This window comes from Coregonus lavaretus, assembly GCF_964263955.1.
Source record: "Coregonus lavaretus genome assembly, contig: HAP1_SCAFFOLD_806, whole genome shotgun sequence".
Lineage (NCBI taxonomy): Eukaryota > Metazoa > Chordata > Actinopteri > Salmoniformes > Salmonidae > Coregonus > Coregonus lavaretus.
This window is the reverse complement of record NW_028164175.1, coordinates 155,001-175,000: the sequence shown is the minus strand read 5'-3', so window position 1 is coordinate 175,000 and position 20,000 is coordinate 155,001. Positions and strand designations below refer to the sequence as shown.

General features: G+C 47.8%; 1 protein-coding gene across 1 annotated transcript in view; it reads left to right on the top strand.

Moving 5' to 3' along the window:
- LOC311117357 (adiponectin receptor protein 2-like) overlaps positions 1–20,000 on the top strand; it is a 71,877-nt gene that overhangs the window by 51,320 nt on the left and 557 nt on the right. Inside the window, 5 exon segments of the mRNA XM_084192314.1 lie at positions 911–1,093; positions 8,576–8,747; positions 14,379–14,565; positions 16,794–16,981; positions 17,673–17,866. Of these exon segments, the coding sequence (XP_084048440.1) occupies positions 911–1,093; positions 8,576–8,747; positions 14,379–14,565; positions 16,794–16,981; positions 17,673–17,866 (924 nt within the window).

The following is a 20,000-nucleotide window of genomic DNA, read 5'->3' as shown; positions in this document are numbered from 1 at the left end:
CAGGGAAGAAGGCCTGGCTAGATAACAGTTGAAGTCTGATGGCAGCAGGGAAGAAGGCCTGGCTAGATAACAGTTGAAGTCTGATGGCAGCAGGGAAGAAGGCCTGGATAGATAACAGTTGAAGTCTGATGGCAGCAGGGAAGAAGGCCTGGCTAGATAACAGTTCTGAAGGCTCCTCTCTCTCTGCTCAGTGTAATCACGTTGTTCTACTGCGTATGGCTGTTGGTGCACATGTTGGTGCATGTGTGTTTCTATATGTCATTGTACAGGCCACCTACGTGTGTGTGTGTACTCCCTGTGTGAGTGAATTGAAGGGGGCGATGTGTGTGATGAATGACTGTGTTTCCCATTCTGTCTCTGGCATATTCATCTCTCTGCCCCCCCCCCACCACCTTACTGATTGTTATTGTAATTGCTTTCTGCCTGTGTAGTGGGGAGGACACACACGCACACACACACACACACACACACACACACGGTTGTTGACGGGGAGGAAGCCACACTGGGCTACGTCCCAAATGGCTCCTTATTTACTGCACTATTTTTGACTAGGGCCCGTAGGGTGCTATTGGGACAGCATTGGGCTGGTGATGGGGAGGGAGGCTGGGCTTAAAACCCTACGAAGCATGTCTGGGGGTTGGAAGCCTCAATGCGGCTAGAAATTGCAATTAGCCAGGTCACACCAATCAATGGTTTATTAATTAGCCTTTTGTGGTGTGTGTGTCACACAATGGCCTGATATTCCCTTTGGGATGTAGGGCAATGGGCTCTGACCTGAGTCCCGACCTGTGTGTGCCCTTGTGCGTGTGTGTTCTGGGTAACCTCCTCTGATATGTGGAACATCGATATGGGTGTTCTAACTGGGTGTTCTAAGTTCTAACTGGGTGTTCTGTTGTTCTTGTGTTCTCAGAGACCCAATGCGCTGGAGTTGCAGAAAATGACTGATGGAGAGGAGGGAGAGAGAGATGGAGAGATGGACTCTCCATCGACGGGGGAGGAGGACTTCAAGACTTCAGACGAGGGCTTCATGGGCATGACACCGCTACTACAGGCCCACCACGCCATGGAGAAGATGGAGGAGTTCGTTCACAAGGTCAGTTACACACACGGGGACACACTGGTCTGCCCAAGGTCAGTTACACACACGGGGACACACACACACTGGTCTGCCCAAGGTCAGTTACACACACGGGGACACACACACACTGGTCTGCCCAAGTCTGTGGCTCACCTTGGACATACACTACATGACCAAAAGTATGTGGACACCTGCTCGTCCAACATCTCATTCCAAAATCATGGGCATTAATATGGAGTTGCTCTAACCGCCTCCACTCTTCTGGGAAGGCTTTCCACTAGATGTTAGAACATTGCTGTGGGGACTTGCTTCCACCTGTTTATAACAGCCATCCGTCTAGACTGTCTGGTTCAGCACCTGTTTATAACAGCCATCCGTCTAGACTGTCTGGTTCAGCACCTGTTTATAACAGCCATCCAGGTAGACTGTCTGGTTCAGCACCTGTTTATAACAGCCATCCGTCTAGACTGTCTGGTTCAGCACCTGTTTATAACAGCCATCCGTCTAGACTGTCTGGTTCAGCACCTGTTTATAACAGCCATCCGTCTAGACTGTCTGGTTCAGCACCTGTTTATAACAGCCATCCAGGTAGACTGTCTGGTTCAGCACCTGTTTATAACAGCCATCCGTCTAGACTGTCTGGTTCAGCACCTGTTTATAACAGCCATCCGTCTAGACTGTCTGGTTCAGCACCTGTTTATAACAGCCATCCGTCTAGACTGTCTGGTTCAGCACCTGTTTATAACAGCCATCCGTCTAGACTGTCTGGTTCAGCACCTGTTTATAACAGCCATCCGTCTAGACTGTCTGGTTCAGCACCTGTTTATAACAGCCATCCGTCTAGACTGTCTGGTTCAGCACCTGTTTATAACAGCCATCCGTCTAGACTGTCTGGTTCAGCACCTGTTTATAACAGCCATCCGTCTAGACTGTCTGGTTCAGCACCTGTTTATAACAGCCATCCAGAAGTGTGTAACATCTCAAATCAAATGTTATTTGCCACATGCACCGAATACAACAGGTGTAGACATTACAGTGAAATGCTTACTTACAAGCCCTAAACCAACAATGCAGTTTTTTAAAAGAAAATATAAAAGTGTTAAGTCAAAAATAGAGAAGTCAAAAATTTAAGCAAATAATTAAAGAGCAGCAGTAAAATAAAATAACAGTAGGGAGGCTATATACAGGGGGTACTGGTACAGAGGCAATGTGCGGTGGCACAGGTTAGTCCAGGTAATTGAGGTAATATGTGGGTAGAGTTAAAGTGACTATGCATAGATAATAAACAGAGTAGCAGCAGCGTAAAAGAGGGGGGTGGGGTGTCCGGTAGCCAATAGTCCGTCTAGACCTCAGACCTCTTTCTGCTTTATCATTCTTCCCTCCCACCATCACCAATCACAGCTTTTCTCCCTGATAGCTTCCTGCCTGCGTCCCAAATGGCACCCTTTTCTCTGTAAAGTGCACTACTTTTGATCAGGGTGACATTTAGATCAGTCTATTCATCCAGTCATTATCACACAGAGGTTTGTTCATCTCTCTCTGTCACCCCAGTGGGTTATGTAGCATGTTGGTCATGTTCAGTAGGGAGAAAACGTTTTGAAACAGGGAGGTTCTACACATTAACTTATCCAATAAAACAAATGTATCTGTTGCAAAATGTTTTGCTATATGTGCCCTACTGAACACAGCCCTGCAATATGTACTCTGAAACTAGAAATGAACCTACACTTCTCAGAATTCCGCAGTTGATGGGAACCGACAACGTCTAGCTTGTGCTGAAATGGCAAACAGCAGGCTTTCAATTACAGAAATAAATCACTTGATGACTCAGAATTAGTCAACAACAACTGTTTCTGGCTCTCCTGTTATGGGCCCTGGTCTAAAGTAGTGCACTGTATAGGCAAGGGGGTGCCATTTGGGACTCAGCCTTTGTGTTCCTGACCACGTCAGCTAGCCCGGAGAGACGTTAGTGTCACATGAGTGGTCACCAGACCTTCAGGTCTAACACTGTACACACTCCTCTCCTCTCCTCTCCTCTCCTCTCCTCTCCTCTCCTCTCCTCTCCTCTCCTCTCCTCTCCTCTCCTCTCCTCTCCTCTCCTCTCCTCTCCTCTCCTCTCCTCTCCTCTCCTCTCCTCTCCTCTCCTCTCCTCTCCTCTCCTCTCCTCTCCTCTCCTCTCCCTCTCCCTCTCCCTCTCCCTCTCCCTCTCCCTCTCCCTCTCCCTCTCCCTCTCCCTCTCCCTCTCCCTCTCCTCCCTCTCCCTCTCCCTCTCCCTCTCTCCTCCTCCCTATCTCCTTCCCTATAGCTCTAGCGTTGCCAAATAGAGAAGCCACGTGCATAGACCTAGCTACACATTCTGCATGTGTCTGTATCTGCAGTATAGGCCTATATCAGGGGTACTGTGACCCCAAACTGTTCACATCCCTCTTGTTGGGGTGGGAGAGAACATTTTGCAGTTTTTAAAGCACATTTCCTGCAATTCTACATATTTTGCCATGTAATATGTGTGTTCATATAATACCAGAGTGACTCAACAAAATCAATGTGGGCCCCCTGGGGGTGGAGGCCCCTGGGCACGTAATCTGGCCATGATAACTACAAGATGTAGATAGCTGGGGAGCCTAACTTGCCTATCTAGCTAACATGGACTAGTAGTAGATCAACTGGACATTTCTGACAGGTTATAAATAGCTCTCTAAGGTCTGTTAGTGAATGACATAACAAGAGAAAAAGTGATGATGCACTACCCAATATCCAAATTGCACCTTGTGCTGGAGTCTATGATACACTCCTATATCAATACGTATATGATACACCCCTATATCAATACGTATATGATACACTCCTATATCAATACGTATATGATACACTCCTATATCAATACGTATATGATACACCCCTATATCAATACGTATATGATACACCTCTATATCAATACGTATATGATACACCCCTATATCAATACGTATATGATACACCCCTATATCAATACGTATATGATACACCCCTATATCAATACGTATATGATACACCCCTATATCAGTACCTACAGTACCAGTCAAAAGTTTGGACACACCTACTCATTCCAGGGTTTTTATTTATTTAAAAAAATATATATATTGTAGAATAATAGTGAAGACATCAAAACTATGAAATAACACATATGGAATCATGTAGTAACCAAAAAAGTGTTAAAAAAATCAAAATATATTTTATATTCTTTAAAGTAGCCACCCTTTGCCTTGATGACAGCTTTGCACACTTGGCATTCTCTCAACCAGCTTCATGAGATGATCTGCTTCTGATATGGCACCTTCCAAGAACTGGATTCATAACCACCTCTGTCCTGCTCTTAGAATGCTTTAACCCAAACCCTGCTACAGTACCACAACACTGACAAACCCAACCAACCACGTGTTAGCCAGCCTAACACCATTACATGTTTATTTTCTATTGCAGAGTCGATTTCCGTTCCATATTATTTGCTATTATGTAAATGGTCTTGCCATGCTGCATAATGTTTGCATGGGAGGGTTCTTGAGTTGTCAGGGCTAAGGAGTCTAAAGGAGTGCGCTATGTAGGGAATAGGGTGCCATTTGGGACTCAGGCTAATAGGTTGTGAAATATAATCGTATTAGTTGTCACCTTTTTGTTAAATCCTCTCAGATGATCCAGTTCGTACTGTAGCAGTCTGTGTTCTATGGAACAGTGGTCCAACACAGGGGCAGGGTGGCCAAATGGCACCCTATGCCCTATGTAGTGTGCTACTCTATGTGCCCTGGTCAAAGGTAGTGCATTACATAGGGAATAGGGTGGCCTGTGGAACAGTAGTCCAACACAGGGATTACATAGGGAATAGGGTGGCCTGTGGAACAGTAGTCCAACACAGGGATTACATAGGGAATAGGGTGGCCTGTGGAACAGTAGTCCAACACAGGGATTACATAGGGAATAGGGTGGCCTGTGGAACAGTAGTCCAACACAGGGATTACATAGGGAATAGGGTGGCCTGTGGAACAGTAGTTCAACACAAGGATTACATAGGGAATAGGGTGGCCTGTGGAACAGTAGTCCAACACAGGGATTACATAGGGAATAGGGTGGCCTGTGGAACAGTAGTCCAACACAGGGATTACATAGGGAATAGGGTGGCCTGTGGAACAGTAGTCCAACACAGGGATTACATAGGGAATCGGGTGGCCTGTGGAACAGTAGTCCAACACAGGGATTACATAGGGAATAGGGTGGCCTGTGGAACAGTAGTCCAACACAGGGATTACATAGGGAATCGGGTGGCCTGTGGAACAGTAGTCCAACACAGTGGTGAAAGGGTCAGCAAGGTGCTATAAGACATGTTATGTTTATTTTGAACCATGGACCAACCCTGGTGAAACCCACCACTACACTGACAGCAGCTACTCTGTTCCTAGTACCTGTCCTGACAGCAGCTACTCTGTTCCTAGTGTCTGTCCTGATAGCAGCTACTCTGTTCCTAGTGCCTGTCCTGATAGCAGCTACTATGTTCCTAGTGCCTGTCCTGATAGCAGCTACTCTGTTCCTAGTGTCTGTCCTGACAGCAGCTACTCTGTTCCTAGTGCCTGTCCTGACAGCAGCTACTCTGTTCCTAGTGCCTGTCCTGACAGCAGCTACTCTGTTCCTAGTGTCTGTCCTGACAGCAGCTACTATGTTCCTAGTGCCTGTCCTGATAGCAGCTACTCTGTTCCTAGTGCCTGTCCTGACAGCAGCTACTCTGTTCCTAGTGTCTGTCCTGACAGCAGCTACTCTGTTCCTAGTGCCTGTCCTGATAGCAGCTACTCTGTTCCTAGTGTCTGTCCTGACAGCAGCTACTCTGTTCCTAGTGCCTGTCCTGATAGCAGCTACTCTGTTCCTAGTGCCTGTCCTGACAGCAGCTACTCTGTTCCTAGTGTCTGTCCTGACAGCAGCTACTCTGTTCCTAGTGCCTGTCCTGATAGCAGCTACTCTGTTCCTAGTGCCTGTCCTGACAGCAGCTACTCTGTTCCTAGTGCCTGTCCTGATAGCAGCTACTCTGTTCCGAGTGTCTGTCCTGACAGCAGCTACTCCTAGCTGCAGTGTATCCTGACCACAGCTACTCCTAGCTGCACGCTTGCATTTTTAAAAAGTATATATTTCTGCTTGTATTGAGACGGGCATAGAAAGGGATGGGGATACAGAGAGGAGTGGGCCCTGGTCTCCGGTGGGGAGGCCTACATGTTGTTAATGTCAGGAGTGTTACTTACCTGACCACGGCTCTGCACACCCTTACATTTAGTGTGTGTGTGCATTTAACATGCTTGTGTGTCTGTCCGTGGTGTATCCGTGTGTGTGTGTGTGTGTCCCTGTGTGGCGTGCCTGTGTGTGTGTTTGTGTCTGTGTGTGTGTGCCCCTGTGTGTGTGTTTGTTGAACTCCGTCAGATTGTACAGTAATTGCCTCAGTGATCCTGCTCCCTGTTTTAATGACTGTAGTCAGCTAAACCTAACTGACTGGAGAGTTCTCTCTATATTAATGATCCACACTGATCCTCAACACGGGGGCCCCTCAGGGGTGCGTGCTCAGTCCCCTCCTGTACTCCCTGTTCACCCATGACTGCATGGCCAGGCACGATTCCAACACCATCATTAAGGTTGCGACGACACAACAGTAGTAGGCCTGATCACTGACAACGATGAGACCGCCTATAGGGAGGAGGTCAGAGACCTGGCTGTGCGGTGCCAGGATAACAACCTCTCCCTCAACGTGATCAAGACAAAGGAGATGATTGTGGACTACAGGAAAAAAAAAGAGGACTGAGCACGCCCCCATTCTCATCGACGGGGCTGTAGTGGAACAGGTTGAGAGCTTCAATTTCCTTGGTGTCCACATCACCAATGAACTATCATGGTCCAAACACACCAAGACAGTCGTGAAGAGGGCACGACAAAGCCTATTCCCCCTCAGGAGACTGAAAAGATTTGGCATCTGTCCTCAGATCCTCAAAAAATTATACAGTTGCACCATCGAGAGCAACCTGACTGGTTGCATCACCGCCTGGTATGGCAACTGCTCGGCCTCTGACCGCAAGGCACTACAGAGGGTAGTGCGTACGGCCCAGTACATCACTGGGGCCAAGCTTCCTGCCATCCAGGACCTCTATACCAGGCGGTGTCAGAGGAAGGCCCTCAAAATTGTCAAAGACTCCAGCCACCCTAGTCATAGACTGTTCTCTCTGCTACCGCACGGCAAGCGGTACCGGAGTGCCAAGTCTAGGTCCAAAAGACTTCTCAACAGCTTCTACCCCCAAGCCATAAGACTCCTGAACAGCTAATAATGGCTACCCAAAATATTTGCACTGCCCCCCCCCCCAACCCCACCCCATCTTTTTACGCTGCTGCTACTCTGTTAAATATTTATGCATAGTCACTTTAACTCTACCCACATGTACATATTACTTCAACTACCTCAACTAGCCGGTGCCCCCGCACATCGACTCTGCACCGGTACCCCCCTGTATATATAGCCTCCCTACTGTTATTTTATTTTACTTCTGCTCTTTTTTTCTCAACACTTTTTTGTTTTTAATATAGAGTTGTCTCTATATTAATGACTGTAGTCAGCTGAACCTAACGACTGGAGAGTTGTCTCTATATTAATGGCTGTAGTCAGCTAAACCTAACGACTGGAGAGTTGTCTCTATATTAATGGCTGTAGTCAGCTAAACCTAACAACTGGAGAGTTGTCTCTATATTAATGACTGTAGTCAGCTAAACCTAACGACTGGAGAGTTGTCTCTATATTAATGACTGTAGTCAGCTAAACCTAACGACTGGAGAGTTGTCTCTATATTAATGACTGTAGTCAGCTAAACCTAACGACTGGAGAGTTGTCTCTATATTAATGGCTGTAGTCAGCTGAACCTAACGACTGGAGAGTTGTCTCTATATTAATGACTGTAGTCAGCTAAACCTAACGACTGGAGAGTTGTCTCTATATTAATGACTGTAGTCAGCTGAACCTAACGACTGGAGAGTTGTCTCTATATTAATGACTGTAGTCAGCTAAACCTAACGACTGGAGAGTTGTCTCTATATTAATGACTGTAGTCAGCTAAACCTAACGACTGGAGAGTTGTCTCTATATTAATGACTGTAGTCAGCTAAACCTAACGACTGGAGAGTTTGGGCCGGGTCTCTGAGTGAAACTGATTACAGCTGGACTGGGTCAGCAGTAATGACACTGGTACTACACACAGGTTAAATAACTCCACTGTAAGCAGTTGTCTGCATGTCTTCATCTGTTTTATGCTATGTCCCAGCCAGCGTCTACACTGGATATGTGACTTCACCCTAAACATAAAACCTAAATATAAGGTAAATACATGAAAGAAAAAGTCTCATTTTTTCCCTCCCTCCTGTTATTTTATTTATAGCTCAAGTTCAATCCCGCTTCAGAGGAAAACATTATGAACAGCTTACACTCCTTTCCCTGTGTCTTCTTCCAAGGTATGGGAAGGTCGGTGGCGTGTTATTCCCCATGACGTGCTGCCTGAGTGGCTGAAGGACAACGAGTATCTCCGCCACGGACACCGGCCACCCATGCCCTCCTTCAGGGCCTGCTTCAAGAGCATCTTCAGGATCCACACTGAGACGGGCAACATCTGGACTCACCTGCTGGGTAAGAGAGGAGTCAGGGGACACACACACTTGCAGACACAGTCAGTGACACACACCAAGCTAGCATTTAAATTCAAACACATTTTTCAAACAAAGCTAGCAAATGAATGTCTTTGGTGGTGACATTTACTTTGGTTTGAGTGACTTAAAAGCTAATTAGATCACACTACACCGTTAGAAACACACAGCTAATTAGATCACACTACACCGTTAGAAACACACAGCTAATTAGATCACACTACACCGTTAGAAACACACAGCTAATTAGATCACACTACACCGTTAGAAACACACAGCTAATTAGATCACACTACACCGTTAGAAACACACAGCTAATTAGATCACACTGCACCGTTAGAAACACACAGCTAATTAGATCACACTACACCGTTAGAAACACACAGCTAATTAGATCACACTACACCGTTAGAAACACACAGCTAATTAGATCACACTACACCGTTAGAAACACACAGCTAATTAGATCACACTACACCGTTAGAAACACACAGCTAATTAGATCACACTACACCGTTAGAAACACACAGCTAATTAGATCACACTACACCGTTAGAAACACACAGCTAATTAGATCACACTACACCGTTAGAAACACACAGCTAATTAGATCACACTGCACCGTTAGAAACACACAGCTAATTAGATCACACTACACCGTTAGAAACACACAGCTAATTAGATCACACTACACCGTTAGAAACACACAGCTAATTAGATCACACTGCACCGTTAGAAACACACAGCTAATTAGATCACACTACACCGTTAGAAACACACAGCTAATTAGATCACACTACACCGTTAGAAACACACAGCTAATTAGATCACAGAGCAGTGGTTCCCAACCTTTTCTTTTCCGGGGACCACCAAATACATCAAAACAGTGAGGGGGTGTAGTAGGGGGGGGGGGGGGGGGTGTAGTAGAGGAGCAGAGGGGGGGGTGTAGTAGAGGAGCAGAGAGGGGGGTGTAGTAGAGGAGCAGAGGGGGGGGGGGTGTAGTAGAGGAGCAGAGGGGGGTGTAGTAGAGGAGCAGAGGGGGGTGTAGTAGAGGAGCAGAGGGGGGGTGTAGTAGAGGAGCAGAGGGGGGGGGGTGTAGTAGAGGAGCAGAGGGGGGGTGTAGTAGAGGAGCAGAGAGGGGGGGTGTAGTAGAGGAGCAGAGAGGGGGGGTGTAGTAGAGGAGCAGAGGGGGGGGTGTAGTAGAGGAGCAGAGGGGGGGGGGGGGGTGTAGTAGAGGAGCAGAGGGGGGGGTGTAGTAGAGGAGCAGAGGGGGGGGTGTAGTAGAGGAGCAGAGGGGGGGGGTGTAGTAGAGGAGCAGGGGGGGGTGTAGTAGAGGAGCAGAGAGGGGGGGTGTAGTAGAGGAGCAGAGGGGGGGGTGTAGTAGAGGAGCAGGGGGGGGGTGTAGTAGAGGAGCAGAGGGGGGGGTGTAGTAGGGGGGGGGGTGTAGTAGAGGAGCAGAGGGGGGGGGGGTGTAGTAGAGGAGCAGGGGGGGGTGTAGTAGAGGAGCAGAGGGGGGGGGTGTAGTAGAGGAGCAGGGGGGGGGTGTAGTAGAGGAGCAGGGGGGGGTGTAGTAGAGGAGCAGAGGGGGGGGTGTAGTAGAGGAGCAGAGGGGGGGGTGTAGTAGAGGAGTAGAGGGGGGGTGTAGTAGAGGAGCAGAGGGGGGTGTAGTAGAGGAGCAGGGGGGGGTGTAGTAGAGGAGCAGAGGGGGGGGGTGTAGTAGAGGAGCATAGGGGGGGGTGTAGTAGAGGAGCAGAGGGGGGGTGTAGTAGAGGAGCAGAGGGGGGGTGTAGTAGAGGAGCAGAGAGGGGGGGTGTAGTAGAGGAGCAGAGGGGGGGGGGGTGTAGTAGAGGAGCAGAGGGGGGGGTGTAGTAGAGGAGCAGGGGGGGGTGTAGTAGAGGAGCAGAGAGGGGGGTGTAGTAGAGGAGCAGAGGGGGGGGTGTAGTAGAGGAGCAGAGGGGGGGGTGTAGTAGAGGAGCAGAGGGGGGGGTGTAGTAGAGGAGCAGAGAGAGGGGGTGTAGTAGAGGAGCAGAGGGGGGGTGTAGTAGAGGAGCAGAGGGGGGGTGTAGTAGAGGAGCAGAGGGGGGGGTGTAGTAGAGGAGCAGAGGGGGGGTGTAGTAGAGGAGCAGAGGGGGGGTGTAGTAGAGGAGCAGAGGGGGTGTGAGAGAGAGAGATAATTAGCAGGCCACAGCTGAGCCACCCACACAGAGGATAAACACAGTGTTTACTACTATCTGTTTGTCCTGGTGTGTCATTAATCTGCCATGTCATAACGTCCTGCCCTAATCACCAGTAATGGAGTTAACGTTCCCCACTCTCTGCTCTAGCCCTCTGCTACTTTCATCCTGACCGGTTCAAGACGCTACACACACACACTGTCTGAGTCAGACTAAGGACCGGCCAGAACACAGACAGACTAAGGACCGGCCAGAACACAGACAGACTAAGGACCGGCCAGAACACAGACAGACTAAGGACCGGCCAGAACACAGACAGACTAAGGACCGGCCAGAACACAGACAGACTAAGGACCGGCCAGAACACAGACAGACTAAGGACCGGCCAGAACACAGACAGACTAAGGACCGGCCAGAACACAGACAGACTAAGGACCGGCCAGAACACAGACAGACTAAGGACCGGCCAGAACACAGACAGACTAAGGACCGGCCAGAACACAGACAGACTAAGGACCGGCCAGAACACAGACAGACTAAGGACCGGCCAGAACACAGACAGACTAAGGACCGGCCAGAACACAGACAGACTAAGGACCGGCCAGAACACAGACAGACTAACATGAGATCTGCTCCCTGCTCACACGTGCATAAATGATACAATATGGGAGCACAGGGCAAACCACGCGCACATACACCGTCTATACACACACACACACACACTCAGACTACACACACACACACACACACACACACACACACACATACACACATACATACACTCAGACTACACACACATACATACACACAGACTCTCTTCCGCTCCAGCGCAGATGCATTGGGCATTAAAAAAGGACAGGGCCTCTGAGTAAACAGAGAACTGAATATTCACATAGACCCATTTAGCTGGGTTAGGGTTAGACCATTTAGCTGGGTTAGGGTTAGACCATTTAGCTGGGTTAGGGTTAGACCATTTAGCTGGGTTAGGGTTAGACCCATTTAACTGGGTTAGGGTTAGACCATTTAGCTGGGTTAGGGTTAGACCATTTAGCTGGGTTAGGGTTAGACCCATTTAACTGGGTTAGGGTTAGACCATTTAGCTGGGTTAGGGTTAGACCCATTTAACTGGGTTAGGGTTAGACCATTTAGCTGGGTTAGGGTTAGACCCATTTAACTGGGTTAGGGTTAGACCATTTGACTGGGTTAGGGTCAGACCCATTTAACTGGGTTAGGGTTAGACCATTTAGCAGGGTTAGGGTTAGACCCATTTAACTGGGTTAGGGTTAGACCATTTAGCTGGGTTAGAGTTAGACATTTAACTGGGTTAGGGTTAGACCATTTAGCTGGGTTAGGGTTAGACCCATTTAACTGGGTTAGGGTTAGACCACTTGACTGGGTTAGGGTTAGACCATTTAACTGGGTTAGGGTTAGAGCCATTTAGCTGGGTTAGGGTTAGACCCATTTAACTGGGTTAGGGTTAGACCCATTTAACTGGGTTAGGGTTAGACCCTTTAACTGGGTTAGGGTTAGACCCATTTAACTGGGTTAGGGTTAGACCATTTAACTGGGTTAGGGTTAGACCCATTTAACTGGGTTAGGGTCAGACCATTTAACTGGGTTAGGGTTAGACCATTTAACTGGGTTAGGGTCAGACCATTTAACTGGGTTAGGGTTAGACCCATTTAACTGGGTTAGGGTCAGACCATTTAACTGGGTTAGGGTTAGACCATTTAACTGGGTTAGGGTTAGACCATTTAACTGGGTTAGGGTTAGACCCATTTAACTGGGTTAGGGTCAGACCATTTAACTGGGTTAGGGTTAGACCCATTTAACTGGGTTAGGGTTAGACCCATTTAACTGGGTTAGGGTCAGACCATTTAACTGGGTTAGGGTTAGACCCATTTAACTGGGTTAGGGTTAGACCATTTAACTGGGTTAGGGTTAGTCCCATTTAACTGGGTTAGGGTTAGACCCATTTAACTGGGTTAGGGTCAGACCATTTAACTGGGTTAGGGTTAGACCCATTTAACTGGGTTAGGGTTAGACCCATTTAACTGGGTTAGGGTCAGACCATTTAACTGGCAGCCCCCCAAATAACACACACAATAACAACCCATCAAACATGTCACCGTAGCTACGGGTCAGGAGGCTCTACCTGACCTTGGGATTTGACCAGGAAAGCCTCTTTAGGTCTAGAACATTCTTGGGCCCAGAGTTTTTCCCTGGTCATGTCACAGTCAGGAAAACATCCAGGTCTGAGTCATTAGATACTAAATAAACACAGATATGAGGCCGAGAGAGAGAGTCATCTGAAAGCAGGCTGATGAGACTGTATGACACAGATCACATTAGTCAGGAGCCAGCCAGTCCCAGTCAGCCAGTCACAGCCAGCCAGTCAGTCAGTCCCAGTCTGGTGCTGCTGGCCTGGCAGCCTGGCAACATGACTATGGTCCTCTCGCTAGCAGAGTGAAGGAACTCACTGTGTTTGTGTCCTTCTGGTGAATCTGCTGCATAGTGTGACTCAGTCTACTGACTCTACAGCAGGGTTTCTCAAACTGGGTCCCGGGGCCCCCCCTGGGTGCACCTTTTGGATTTTGCTCTAGCACCACACAGCTAATTCAAATAACCAATTATTGATGAGTTGGTTATTTGAATCAGCTGTGTAATTCTAGGGTGAACACTAAAACGTGCACCCAGAGGGGGCCCCGGGACCCAGTTTGAGAAACCCTGGACTAGAGGACACACACCCCTCTGGCTTTAGAGGACTGACGCACACATTGTGACTCAGCTTGACTGAATCAAGGGGACACACCCACCACACATGTCATGTGCATACACAAACAGTGTGTTCTCTACCCACCACTGTTCCCTAGTGTACACTTCTGGTATCACAACTCAGATGATTTAGTCTCTTCCCACAGCCACTGGCAAGCGAGACTACAAGTTAGAATATAAATCAGACATTTTTTATAAATCTATAGTATATTTGACCAAACTCAGTAAAGCTGAGCTGGCTAGGTCATACCTTTGAACAGGAGCCCATATGATCAGTATGATTCAGCGTGTATACAGCTGAGAGCTCAGACTGACCTCTCTCTCTCTCGCTCTCTCCCATTCATCATTTTAAATTAATTATTTTATCATTAGAATGATGTGCTGTAACTGCTACATATTGTTTCTAATGAGCGATTGAGCATGAGCACTTAAAATAAATAATACATGAGTATTTCTCTCCCCATCTCCCTCTTCAAGAGTTTTTCCAAGAGATTTTAATAGTAGTAGAATCACCTACTGAAACGTATTGTTTCTAATGACTAATCGATGGGTTCATTTTAAATGATGAAATATTAATAATATTTCTTTCTCCCTCTCCATCTCATCTCCCCCTCCCTCCCCCTCTCTCTCTCTCTCTCTCTCTCTCTCTCTCTCCCCTCTTCCAGGCTGTCTGTTCTTCCTGTGCCTGGGCATCATGTATATGTTCCGCTCCAACATGTACTTTGCTGCCCCGTTCCAGGAGAAGATAGTGATCGGTATCTTCTTCATCGGAGCCATCCTGTGTCTCTCCTTCTCCTGGCTCTTCCACACCGTCTACTGCCACTCCGAGGGCGTCTCGCGCGTCTTCTCCAAGTAAGACCATGGTTATATTTTCCTTGCATATACAGTGAGGGGGAAAAAAGTATTTGATCCCCTGCTGATTTTGTACGTTTGCCCCACTGACAAAGACATGATCAGTCTATAATTTTAATGGTAGGTTTATTTGAACAGTGAGAGACAGAATAACAACAAAAAAATCCAGAAAAACGCATGTTAAAAAAAATGTTATAAATTGATTTGCGTTTTAATGAGGGAAATAAGTATTTGACCCCCTCTCAATCAGAAAGATTTCTGGCTCCCAGGTGTCTTTTATACAGGTAACGAGCTGAGATTAGGAGCACACTCTTAAAGGGAGTGCTCCGAATCTCAGTTTGTTACCTGTATAAAAGACACCTGTCCACAGAAGCAATCAATCAATCAGATTCCAAACTCTCCACCATGGCCAAGACCAAAGAGCCCTCCAAGGATGTCAGGGACAAGATTGTAGACCTACACAAGGCTGGAATGGGCTACAAGACCATCGCCAAGCAGCTTGGTGAGAAGGTGACAACAGTTTGTGCGATTATTCGCAAATGGAAGAAACACAAAAGAACGGTCAATCTCCCTCGGCCTGGGGCTCCATGCAAGATCTCACCTCGTGGAGTTGCAATGATCATGAGAACGGTGAGGAATCAGCCCAGAACTACACGGGAGGATCTTGTCAATGATCTCAAGGCAGCTGGGACCATAGTCACCAAGAAAACAATTGGTAACACACTACGCCGTGAAGGACTGAAATCCTGCAGCGCCCGCAAGGTCCCCCTGCTCAAGAAAGCACATATACAGGGCCGTCTGAAGTTTGCCAATGAACATCTGAATGATTCAGAGGAGAACTGGGTGAAAGTGTTGTGGTCAGATGAGACCAAAATCGAGCTCTTTGGCATCAACTCAGCTCGCGTGTTTGAAGGAGGAGGAATGCTGCCTATGACCCCAAGAACACCATCCCCACCGTCAAACATGGAGGTGGAAACATTATGCTATGGGGGTGTTTTTCTGCTAAGGGGACAGGACAACTTCACCGCATCAAAGGGACGATGGACGGGGCCATGTACCGTCAAATCTTGGGTGAGAACCTCCTTCCCTCAGCCAGGGTATTGAAAATGGGTCATGGATGGGTATTCCAGCATGACAATGACCCAAAACACACGGCCAAGGCAACAAAGGAGTGGCTCAAGAAGAAGCACATTAAGGTCCTGTAGTGGCCTAGCCAGTCTCCAGACCTTAATCCCATAGAAAATCTGTGGAGGGAGCTGAAGGTTCAAGTTGCCAAACGTCAGGCTCGAAACCTTAATGACTTGGAGAAGATCTGCAAAGAGGAGTGGGACAAAATCCCTCCTGAGATGTGTGCAAACCTGGTGGCCAACTACAAGAAACGTCTGACCTCTGTGATTGCCAACAAGGGTTTTGCCACCAAGTACTAAGTAATGTTTTGCAGAGGGGTCAAATACTTATTTCCCTCATTAAAATGCAAATCAATTTATAACATTTTTTACATGCGTTTTTCTGGATTTTGTTGTTATTCTGTCTCTCACTGTTCAAATAAACCTACCATAAAAATTATAGACTGATTATTTATTTGTCAGTGGGCAAACGTACAAAATCAGCAGGGGATCAAATATTTTTTTCCCTCACTGTACCTGACTCCAGACTGCACCACGTGTGTTGATAGCAGAACCAGTGTCAAATACTTTCATTGGGCCTATTCGGGGTACACTTGATTTGTCTTGAGTTTGCATTTTTGGGACTATTCCATTGTTTCTATTGGTTGAAGCATTCGATGGAGCAGATGTTTCGTCATCGGTCTAACCTCGGGCTCCCGAGTGGCGCAGCGGTCTAAGGCGCTGCATCTCAGTGCTTGAGGCGTCACTACAGACCCCCTGGTTCGATTCCAGGCTGTATCACAACCGGCCGTGATTGGGAGTCCCATAGGGCGGCGCACAATTGGCCCAGCGTCGTTCGGGTTTGGCCGGTGTAGGCCGTCATTGTAAATAACTATTTGTTCTTAACTGACTTGCCTAGTTAAATAAAGGTTCAATAAAAATAAATTTAAAAAACCCCTCTCTCTCTCTCTGTCAATAAAACGAAATATATCAGTTTCAAATTGCTTTATTGGCATGACGTAACAATGTACATATTGCCTAAGCGTACTTTGGAAAAGGAATGATTGATTAACAATGTATTTCTTTCGTCCAGGTCATTCATCTGTCTCTCTCTCTCTCCAGACTGGACTACTCAGGCATAGCCTTCCTGATCATGGGCTCCTTTGTCCCCTGGCTCTACTACTCGTTCTACTGCTCTCCCAACCCCAGGCTGATCTACCTGGTAGTCGTCTGTATACTAGGAGTCTCTGCCATCGTTGTCTCGCAGTGTGACTTCTTCGCTAAGCCACAGTACCGCGGCGTCAGAGCAGGTCAGTCACCGTGTGTGTGTGTGTGTGTGTGTTTATGTGTGCTTTTGTTTTGTAATCTAATAATTTTAGTTTTATCAAGACTGGGATCTCCTCCACCTCTTCCTCCTCATCTCCCTTCCACGTTCCCCCCCCCCCCCACACACGCTGTCCCTCCTCTTTGTGTTTTATGGAGCCCATTTAAACTGGTGCTCATCAGTCCTCTGTGCCGTTTATGGGGTTGTTAGTCCCAGCGGCCCGGTGCCAGACCCAGGGACGTGTCTGGGTTATGACCAAGTGGCTGCCAGGCAGGGTAGGACAGGAGGGTCACTCCCTTTACCACTCTATCTCTTCCTGTCTTTCCCTCTTCACTTTTCTGTCTGTCTTCCACTTTCTCACTCTGTCTCTCCCTCGATCATTCTCATTTCTTTCCTTCCTTCCTCTCGCTCTCTCTGGGAACAGTGGACAGTCATGTGTAGCGAGGCCTTATGTAATATCAGTGAAATAAACAGAAAGAGCTCAGTGTGAGTAGAGTGAGGTGTCAGGTGTAACCACTCAGGTGTGTACAAGCCCCTGGCTGTCTCTCCAGAGGACGCTTTGGGACGATGTTTCTACACGCATGTCTCTCTGTCTCAGGTGTTGGTTTCTGTCATTCTGTTTTGGTCTGTAGCTGTTTTCTGTATTAACCCCTGTCTGTCTGTCTGTCCGTCCCCAGGAGTGTTTGTAGGTCTGGGTCTGAGCGGTGTGGTCCCCACCCTGCACTTTGTCATCACCGAGGGCTTGCCGAGAGCCACTACTATGGGTCAGATGGGCTGGCTCCTCCTCATGGCTACTCTCTACATCTCTGGAGCCTGCATCTATGCAGCACGGATCCCAGAGAGGTTCTTCCCAGGGAAATGTGACATCTGGGTGGGTAGAAGTAGAGGACCTCTGGGCTTGGACACACCAATGGGGACTGCATGCAGGAACTCACACACACACACGGACAACTTGGACACACACACACTCTCTCACACACTGGAGTTAAATATAGCTTTTTGGCTATTTTGTGTGGGCTGATTGATCCCAGATGTGTATGTTTGTTTTGGGTTTGAGGAAACAGAGATTGGGCAACCTTTTCCTCTCTCTCTCTCGCTCTCTCTCTCTCTCACACTGCTGAAGGTAAATTGTTATGAATTGAGGACATTGTATAGGGCAGTGGTTAGGTCATTTAGTCCGACCGTACCATCCTTTAAACCCCGTCACGTGTGACCGTGTCTTGTCCCCTGCCCTGCCGTTCCCCTCCATTAGCACCCAGCTGGAGAGGGGACAGGCCTGGGAGAGCTAGCTCAGATCAGTGCCGTCAGGCTGGGCCTCGCTGCCCCTCTCCCCCCTTCTCTGGTCCTCAGCTGGATGGTGGCTTCAATACCTACTCTGGAACAGTATGTGTACTTTAGGCTGCGTCTCAAATGGCACCCTAATCCCTATGTAGTGCACTACTTTTCACCAGCACCTCTAGGGGGACAGTAGTGTACTACAGGTAACTGCCTAAATAAAGGAACCATAAAGTGTCTTAATAGGGCGTTGGGCCACCACCAGCCAGAACAGCTTCCATGCACCCTGGCATAGATTCTACCAGTGTCTGGAACTCTATTGGAGGGATGTGAAACCATTCTTCCACCAGTCATTGCATCATTTGGTGTTTTGTTGATGGTGGTGGAAAACGCTGTCTCAGGCGCCGCTCCAGAATCTACCGTAAATGTTCAATTGGGTTGAGATCTGGTGACTGAGACACACACACACACACACACACACACACACACCCTTTAAATCCCCTATGCTCCTTTGAGACTCCTCTTTCAAAGTCACTGAGATCTCTTCTTCTAGCCATGGTAGCCAAAATAATGGGCAACTGGGCATTTTTCTACATGACCCATGATGGGATGTTTTAATTTCTTAATGAACTCAGGAACCACACCTGCGTGGAAGCACCTGCTTTGTATCTGTCATCCCTTTAATGTTACCTTTGTTTTGGCAGTTACATAGGGAATAGGGTGCCATTTGGGACACGGGCTGTGTAGTGGGTGGGTGGTTATTACCCACTCCGGAACAGTGTGTTACAGTGCTTTAGGACCGTACTGTGTGTGTGTGTGTGTGTGGGGGGGCGATTATTACCTCACATTCTTTACATCTGTCCTTGAGATGGTTGATAGTCAGCCCCAACATGAACCCTGTGTTACCCACGTAGAAAGGAGGAGAGGACTGGGAAAAAGGGCCATCATGTTACATCACTGAGTTAGATGGGCAATGTAGCGTGGCAGGTATTTGGTCTACACCAACTCCTTACACACACACCCCCACACACACACACACACACACACACCCTCTGTAGTCTGCTCCAGGTGTTTACATGGATGTGTAGGAAGACATAACACAATGCCTCCTCCCCTAATCCCTCTTTTGGGAATGTGTGGAATCCTGACAGTTATTCCTCAATCACGGTTCTCTTCTTGAAATGTCCTCATTCAGACTAATGCAGCGTTTCCCAAACTCTGTCCTCGGGACCCCAAGGGCTGCACGTTTTGGTTTTTGCCCTAACATTACACAGCTGATTCAAATGATCAAAGCTTAATGATGAGTTGGTGATTTGAATCAGCTGTGTAGTGCTAGGGCAAAAAACAAAACGTGCCCACCCTTGGGGTCCTGAGGATTGCGTTTTGGGAAACCCTGGACTAATGCTTCCTGTGTCTTAGGGGGACACCTGGATGTACGGCTGACTGTGTGGACCATCTTTATGTACATGGAGCTATGGGCTATTTTAGAGACGCCATCTCTGATCCTCAGAGCACATTAATGTTAACCTGGTCCTGCTTGTTCCCTTGTCGACTCCATGGCTGTCCTTGTCAAGCTAAACATGACAATGAGTGAAGGAGTTGACTTGGCACACGCAGGCTGGTACTCCGGCTACACTAATGTAGGCCTATCCGTGACCTAGCAACCATAGCAGAGGCTAAATCAGAACTAACTGAAATCTTCACTGATCATCTCTCTCTCTCTCTCTCTC